Source organism: Mercenaria mercenaria, chromosome 1 (assembly GCF_021730395.1).
Source record: "Mercenaria mercenaria strain notata chromosome 1, MADL_Memer_1, whole genome shotgun sequence".
NCBI classification, from domain to species: Eukaryota; Metazoa; Mollusca; class Bivalvia; order Venerida; family Veneridae; genus Mercenaria; species Mercenaria mercenaria.
Window position 1 is genome coordinate 84,278,792 of NC_069361.1, and position 9,300 is coordinate 84,288,091.

Here is a 9,300-nt window from a genome sequence, read left to right on the forward strand (position 1 = left end):
TGACCTTTTCTAAATATAGATACGTGTCACTGACGTAAAGTAATGTTTTGATTGCAGATTGGCACAGCTGAGCAACCGGAGGTCTTTGCAAATTTACTAAAATAAATCAACTTCTGCAGTTTTCTTTGGAAAAAGAAGAAGCAGACAGCGAAATTAAGGTATAATTTATCGGAATACATGGTTTAATTTGACGTATGCGGAAGTGTTTGGTGGATTTCGTCTTGTAAATCTAGGTTTATCCTGCGGACTGAATGTTGTTGGTGAAATGACATCATAACCCACTGTCTTTGTATGAAGTGGCAGGACTGTTTTATTTATTTTACTCGAGCTCATAACTCATGTGACGTCAAAATTCAAATAAACATACTTTTTGAAGGTATGTTTGTATATTGTAATAAAAATGAAAAAGATCAACAGAGATATCTATACATGTATACAAGGTCAAGGTCTAATTTGACAGCTATAAATACTAAAAACTTTAGTGTTGCTGTGGTCAACTGAAAATATTCAGTGACAGTGGGTTGAATTGATGATAAATTGAATACACTGTTAAGACTGTCTTTAAATAATGTATAATTTTTTATATAAATCTGTACAATATTACACCCAGTCATAGCCAGTGGCAATTAGCCTTACTCATCTGGCTTATCGGGATGAGCCGATGACTTATTTTATGATGTGATATTTTATATTTGTCATCTCTCTAACAGGACAGCGGCAGTCAAAAGTTATCACACTGTCCCAACATGTCCTATTATTTGGACTACATGCAGTGGCAGTGCTATATAGCAAGTTGCATAGTTATAGGGCATTCTTGGTATATTGACTATATATAAATATCCTGAAAGTTTTAGCTTGAATGTACAAAGTATATGAAGAGTTATCCCAGTTAAGTTGGCCTCCACATCAATAGTTTGGTTATTTAAAGTTTTGATGCATTTTTCACTTTATCTCTGTTATTTACTTGATACATAATTAAATTTGTTTCAGATTTAAAAAAGTTTTTCTTCCTCATCAGTCATCCTCATCAGTTATCTCCATTATTATATTTTTCTTCCTCATCAGTCATCCTCATCAGTCATCACCCATATTATATGACACAAAGCCATAACCTTGACATGAATATTTCATGAATTGTACCCGTACTTACTTGGAATATATCGGGTTAAAGATTATCAGTGCACATTTTACTGTATCGATCTCTGTCATTTCTAAAAATGGATTTGACTCACACTTAGACTTGTTTAGGGTATTGCATGTAATCACTCAAGTGATAGCACTGCTCTGTTTCACTATCAAGCATGAAAATAGTCAAATACACTCTCCACTGACAGCTTGTTTTGTTTATATGAATAACAAGTGGAACACCTGTTGAATAACCATGAGGTTCATTTTTGATAAGACATCAACTACATTTAACCATTGAAAATAAACAGACTGTAATTTCTGTGGAAATCATAAAACAAGTTATTTAATGGTATTTAGTGTCTTATTAATCAAGGATAAGGTTGGCTTTCACAATAGGTCTACAAGAACCCTTTTCTGCTTTTGTAATTCAGAAGTTTGCTCAAATTCCTAGGCATTTTAGTGAAGTCATTTTAATTTGAGAGTTGGTATAATGACTGCCCTGAGAAAATGATGTATATTTCAGACTGTAATTGAAATTACTTGACTGTTTCAAAATAAAACAGAGTTGTGGTAATTTCCTTTCGCAGATGCATATATTGATGTTACTTCATTTCAGTTGATGTTTTTGCATTTTGATGTCAAGACGTTGACTGAGTCTATAGCACATTGCTAAGTTTTTTCTATAACCGCTAATTTTGTAGAACATTACAGGCCCGTGTGCAGGATTTGTTTGCTGGGGGCGGGGGGGGGGGGGGGGGGGGGGGGGGGGGGGGCAAGCTGGGGTGGGTTCAGGAGGGGTATCCCCACCCGATTGTGAAATTGTTTTAATATGGCACATGAATAGATGCATTTTCCTGCTACCTGAAACACCTTTAAGGATGCATGAATGTATTATATATTTAAGAAAAAGTCTACTTTTTAATCATTTCATCAAGCCTTTTCAATGTATGTATGATTGCACAGTCATAGTGTATGGACTTATTTTTCTGTATGATACCCATTTAAAAAAAATGTTGAAGTTTTAAGATGATTATTAAGTAGACTAGCTCATAGACTATGATGATTTTTTTTCACATTTTTATGATTTCATCTAGTGAACTGAGCCAGTCTATATACTATGTCCAATATTACAATTTTAACACCAGTTCTCTTAGAAAATCTCTAGAATAGACTGGCTTTTGTCTCTATGAACATAAAAAAGAAAAAAAAATCATAGAAATATTTTAATTATCAGTCTAGTGGCTAGTCTAATTATTAAGGGTATCCTATTTTGCAAAATGGCCAAATGTTTTTAGATTTCCAACAAAACGAACGAAGTATTATCACATTTACTATTTACATCACAGATTTCAAATGACAATGAACTCTTAACTGTACCAAAGATCTATAAAAATAAACAGAAGTGTATTTTATACTTCTTTCATTGACTGTACAGACTATAACATCACAGCAAATATTAAATGATATTTTTATGTATAAAACCCCTTATAAGTAACAAGTTTTATATGCATTTTGTAAGATTTACTGAGAAACTACTTTTAAAACTATGAGAGTTTTTCAGTAAGGTTAGTGGACCCAAAAGAGTAAAATTGATACAGTAGTTTCAAATTCAAAATTGTTGTAAAATAAAAAGGTAGGATAAATATCTATCAATTTAATAAATTTGGGGAATGTGCCTTAATGTAAAAACAAAATACAACCATAATAATGTTTCAATTTTCAGATTCATTTTATGATTTACTTAGCAAAACCAACAATGTAATGATCATTTTTTAACACTTCCAAAGAGTAAAAAACATAATAGTTTCTCCACTACCCTATCAAGTACCGATCAAGCGATCAATGAAGCATGCACAGATAAACTTTTACCTGTGACATGCCTGGGGCTAATTTCCACTACCGGACATGGTTTTATGGCTCTTTAGCCTGTGTATTGCTGTCAAATCAAGCCAGTTGCACTGATGTATAAATTTGTTAATTGAGGGGCCCATAGTAATAAAAATCGTAACTAGCAAGCCAGCTGGGGGGGGCCCCGGGCCCCCTGGCCCCCCACCTGGACACGTGCCTGCATTATATCAAGCTAGTTTTACAGTAGGTAGCCAAAAGGTTTCTGGTTATAATGTACATACCATGTATAATAAATTATTTACTATTTCATAAATATGATGGGAAATGTTGTCACAACCAGCCTGTGTATTTTTTGAACACCCAGTATATGATTATGACCATGAGGTCAGTTAGCCTATTTGGTTGACATGGTAGCCCTGAGCTATGTCTTTACATGGGGCATATCTCAACTGAGGCCATAGACACTGGCATGCCATTAAATATATACATGCATATTTGTATAAATATTCTGAAAATTTTGGAAACTTTGAAAGTTGTTTTCAAAACTTCAGTTGCGGGTCATCTCTATAGCATTTTATAGGATCCTTACCAATACTGTGAACACTCTGAAAAAAGCCAGTCAAATTTGTTTGCTTGTCAAATTTTCACTACACAGCTGTGTCACTTATAGCTGTGTATCTAGGTATTGGCAGCCAGGCACCTGCTAGATGAACAGTATTGTTTTCAGTAAAGATCACATTGACCTTGTGACTGAAAGTGGTATACAAGCAATAGTTGGAGAACACTTGGGCCTACAGTGGTCACTACTAGATGACTCCTATTGTTCTCAGGGTTAGTTTTTCAAAGGTCAAGGTTACAGTAACCTTAAGACTGAAAACAACTTAAGATCAGTAACTGGAGAATGCTTTTGCAAAGGATTTACAATTTTTATAGGATGACTGCCTGTGGTCAGACAGTAACTCTTTTTTGTTTTTTAGGGTAAGAGGTCATGGTCATAGCGACTCATAAACTTTGATAATAGTAAAATGCCAAACCTTTCACAGCTACAGGTTTATTGTGACAGTCCTGTTTATTTTCTTTTCAGGATGGGTCGTATATTTTTGGCACATATAGGCGGTACAAGGTTGTTTTCCTGTTCAAACTGTGACACGCCCCTCACTAACAGGGCTGAACTTATCTCCACAAGATTTACAGGTTAGTTATTATGTCTCCCACCACACAGTGGTGTAGGAGACATATTGATTTACTCCAGTCTGTGTGTGTGTGTCTGTCACAAAGCTTGTCCGCACTTTAAGTCGAAAATTTCTCATCCGATTTTCACCAAACTTGAACAAAATGTGTTTGACCATAAGACCTCAGCCAAGTTCGATAACTATTCAAATCGGTCCAGGCATATTGGAGTTATGTCCCTTGAATTACCAAATATCGGGCTTTTTACTCTTGTCCGCACTCTAAGTCGAACATTTCTGATCCGAACTTCACCAAACTTGAACAAAATGTGTTTGACCATGAGACCTCAGCCAAGTTCGATGACTAGCCAAATCATTCCAGGCATTTTCATTTTGGAGTTCTGGCCCTTGAATTGTAGTGAGTAAACAGTATATAAAGACTGACTTGCTATTTACATGATTAGACAGTTGTGGGAGACATTCGCTTTTCTCAAAAGCAGCTCTAGTTCAAACTTCATTACATCATTGCTGTGAGGTCACAATGAACATCATGCATGATGAAGATTTAAAGACCATGGACAGTGAAATTTATCTGCTCTCTGTATGTAACTGACAACTCCCCACATAAATAAGTGGCTGAGGGCACATGATCTTTAGATGCATTGTCTTCAGTCAGTCATCAGGGAGAACTTGTAAAAATTTTGCCTGGTTTTGGATTTGAACCCATGACCTCCTCACTGGAATGTTAAGTGGAACCAACTGAACTAACCAGTTGGACAGTGTTTGATAATAATGTACAAGAATCAGTATGGTGGCGACAAGATTTGAAACCCGGATGCATTTCTTACTCTCATTGAACCATATTGATCATAGAGAATTCAATACTTAGTGAATCTTAATTTCTAAGAAACGCAACATGTTTAAGGTGTAAATTGTAATTTATTATATGATGATTCATACACTTTTTCATGTCCATGCAAGTGTACATTTGAAGTGTAAAATTCTAGGTAAACAGGCAACTGATTAACTTTCAGGTGCCACAGGAAGAGCATTCCTCTTCAACAAAGTTGTCAACTTGACCTACAGTGAAGTTCAAGACAGAGTGATGCTTACAGGACGCCATATGGTCCGGGACGTCATGTGCAAAAACTGTGATCAGAAGCTTGGATGGATTTATGAATTTGCCAACGAGGAGAACCAGCGCTATAAGGAGGGTCGGGTGATTCTGGAACGTGCCTTGGTCACAGAAAGCGAAGGCTTTGAAGAACATGTAGGAACTGATAGTTAGAGAATGCATAAATCAGACATTACTTAGTGCATTGTTTTCTTGGTGTGGCATGGGCGGAAATATTTTACCAAATTATGAAGACACGGTTGTCATACAGTCATTACCTTTAAGAATACATATATTTGGATAATATTTAGAGTTCCAAAGTTTCAAGATGTAAAATATCAAATGATTTTTAAAAACTCTTTTGAATATACCGTGTAATATCATGTTAAGTTTTAAAATTTTTATCGGTTTTGTGTAATTTTGATAGAATATTTTTCTCTATGTATACCAAAAAAATGCATGCAAATGTGCGGACACTCAGATGATATCCGTTTGATATCTATATATTTCAGCACCCTGTACATAGTTGAAATTTCATTGGACAATTTGAATTTTCAATATTTTTGTATGGGAAGCAAGATTTTTCCTATTTTGGATTGGTCTTAGTACGCTTGCACAGGCCAAGCTTTCAGAACGAGATTCCAGCAGGAATTTCTAGGGGTTTCGACTTTTGTGAACGTAGGCAAAAATTTTTCTTTCAAGCTGTAGCAGACTGTCATGCATTTCATCTAAAGAAAAATTTATGCAAAATGTTTTCATATTTTACGTTACTGTGCTTGTTTTTGTTAACAGATGAGCTGCGCACTGAAAATTGTAAAATGTGACAAAGTAAATGTATGTTTAAGTTAGCCTACTTTTGCGTTTATTATATTTAGATAATTTTGTAAATGCTTCGAGGTGATAATTAGTGATGTAAATATTCCTAATTAAATGTAAATTATGATTCCTATAGTCTGTAAGTATATTTTTTAAGGCACCTTAGAGTGAAAAATGATGTGAGAATATCTGTAGCTGTATAATTAGATTGCCTAGAATTATGGGAGATAGTTACTCTTTTTTGCTTACGAGGATACATCGTGCTGAAGAGAGGCTATTACGATTATTCACTGTTATACGTCTGTCTGTCAGCATTCTCTTCCAGCCACATCTCTGATACCATTAGTTGGAATTATTATTATAAAGATGGCCAGGATGTTCATTGGGTGGTCCTACTTCAAAGTTGTTCAAATAATTCTGCTTGAAATTACACATTTCTTTCAAAAACACTGATTCAATTTTAAAATAATTTCATAGAAATCTTACTGGGTGACTCTCTACCAAGATCATTAAAAACATTTTAAAGCAGGGTCCTTTTTCCGTTTGAGCATGTAGTGAAAACTTTAAAATATTCTTGGCAGAAACTGCTGGCCTGTGTACAAAATAATCTTATTCAATGTTCCTTTTGTGACCCTTTACTTAGATTGTTGAAATTATTCTGAATCTGAGCCCTCGAACCATGGTCACCAGAGTTAAAGGTCCAATACTAAGGAAAGTGAACATTTTAATTTCTTTTAAAAAGCACAGAAACTATTTCATTTTATTGGAAAATGAAAGTTGGTATGTAGAAATTCGAAATAAATCGCAGTATATGTACAATAATTTTTCTATGAAGTATGAAGAAAGTTAAAAAGACCTGGGGGGTCATTCTGTCGATTCCTTGAAATTTCAACATAATACACATACATTTCTTTGAGTTCCAAAGACCTTCTGTAAATTTTGACCTGCCAATCTTCATTATTTAGTGTCTTGCAGAAGTCTATACACTGGCTATGAAAAAAATTGCCAACTCACTTTCCCTTAGTAATGGACCTTTAAATACAGAAACCTCTTCAACCAAACATCTATAATTTCATAGAAATTCTAAGCAAGTTCAAATTATTCAAAAACATAGCCACTACAGCTAAAACTATTAAATCTTAAATAATCTTTTGTTTGTTAAGAAACATGGTCACTATGGAGCATATATATATATATATATTGTAGAAACTTTTAACACCTCTTTTTGTTGAAAATTACAGGTCTCATTTCGAAATAATTTCACAGAAATAATCCTCGGGTGACCATCTTCCGAGAATATTCATAATACCTTGATTTTTCAAAGAAATGCATTGCCACCAGTGCTTAATATAGAAAAATGTTCAAATGCCACATCACAAATCACTGATCTGATTTTGAAATTATTTTACACTTACAGAAAATTCCTTTCAGATCTCTTTCCAGACATACATGGCTTTCAGGAATTGCTGGACAGCAGTGTTAAAATCCATCTTTATTTAAAAAAAAATGGCTGCCAGGAATGGATCTCGTTTTCCTATATGGCTCTATAGAAAACTTTAAAAAATCTTGTCCTCAGAATTTGCAGGCAAGTTTTCAAAGCAGAACTGTTTCTCTTTAGAACCTGTTTGAACTGTGCAACTTGGATGAGCAATGTAGGGTCATGATGGCCCTCTTTTTAGCATTTTGTGACTTTACTATAAATTATCTCCAGTTCTAGTGCTATGACCCAGTTTATTTCAAAGCTAGTCTGGTCGGAAGAAACAAAGAGATGATATTGGTGCAAGACACTTTCTTTTCAGAACAGTTTTGCCAGTCATTGTGTTCCGCCTCTATTTCATGTGGAGAAGTTTTTAAATGCTTTTTTAAAACTAAAGGACCTACCCGGTATATACAAGACTTGTATACCAATATTAGTGTGATTTTTAGTTGGAGTGGGGCTCAGACCCCCAACCCCTAGTCAGAGAGTTTTACGCTGGACTACTGTGTCCACCCTCCCATAATCCTTGATCTGCCCTCCAGCTCTAATACCACAGCTTCCAACAATCATACAGTTTCCAAATTTTTAGGACTATTATTTTGTAGGTGCAATTTATAGAGGAAAACTGTAGATTTGTGAGAGTTTGTTCAGCTTTTTATAACTAAATTGTATTCAGGGAAAAAATAACCTCATATTTCCAAAATTACTACTTTAATTAGGAAAGCGCTCAAAGGTGTTCCTCATTTTCAGTAATTTTCTCAAGTTTTGTTGAATGCTGTTCACATTAAATTTTGATGTTATTTTTATCTGTCGTTATACATTGATTTGTTACAGATTTTCCTTGCAAGAAATTATATAGCATGTCAGTTCTACCAAAAATTTTTAACATCAAGATGAAAAACACTAAGTCTTGAAATATATTTTAGATGATTTAATGCAGCAGTCCTGTTTTCTTTGGTTTGATTATATATGCATGTTGTGGTATGGAGTTTTCTGATCTTGGGCAATTTAATTTTATATGGGATAACTGATTTACCAGCCTAATGTACAGAGAGTATGTACACATTTTTAGTGATAAAGTGATTTTTCTTTTTAAATCAGTTGTTAGACATATCAACAAATAAGTGAACAGGATTTTATTTTAGAAATTGTGATTTGTAATAACATATATAAGTGTGCTATTTAATTTGTTGAACAGTAAACATGATGTTAAGAGGTTACCTGAAATAAACCATTTCCTTTGATATTTTCTGATTTTTTCTTTCCTCCTAAATCCAGAGTTTAGTTCATGTATATCAGTACCTCCAGAGTAACAGCCTGTTTACAACTGATCGAATTTGTTCTTTTCAACAATCAACAATATTTTACTTAGTTTCACAGTATATATCTTATAAATGAGTACATCAGGGCACGAAATGTTGTAGTTTTGGCAAAAGTGGACATTTTGTGGAGATTAAAATTCTTGGTAGTTTAAATTTTGAAAATTTAATGAATATGACTTTGAATTTAATTTTATGGATTGATGTAACAAATAACTGCTAGAAAATTAAGTCGCCCAGATGATTTTACAGTCCATTTCCATTGGACATGATGTATGTTGACTTGGAACAATTGGTGTCTTCTACTGACCACAGGCATACATCATACTAAGATTGACAACTGAAGGCCAAAGCATTCGGCAGTTAGTGGCCAGCCTGTATATTGGTGATCTCGTCTTTTGACATACTGACACTTAAAACAGGGTTATC

At 34.3% G+C, this 9,300-nt stretch overlaps 1 protein-coding gene across 1 annotated transcript; it reads left to right on the top strand.

Annotated features, from left to right (window-relative positions):
• Window positions 1-13: 13 nt before the first annotated feature.
• Window positions 14-8,796, top strand: LOC123532041 (protein yippee-like 5). Its single transcript, XM_045313381.2, has 3 exons — window positions 14-158; window positions 4,061-4,170; window positions 5,180-8,796. Exons 2-3 carry the CDS (start codon window positions 4,062-4,064, stop codon window positions 5,431-5,433), a joined length of 363 nt encoding a protein of 120 aa, XP_045169316.1. The 5' UTR covers window positions 14-158; window position 4,061; the 3' UTR covers window positions 5,434-8,796.
• Window positions 8,797-9,300: the final 504 nt, after the last annotated feature.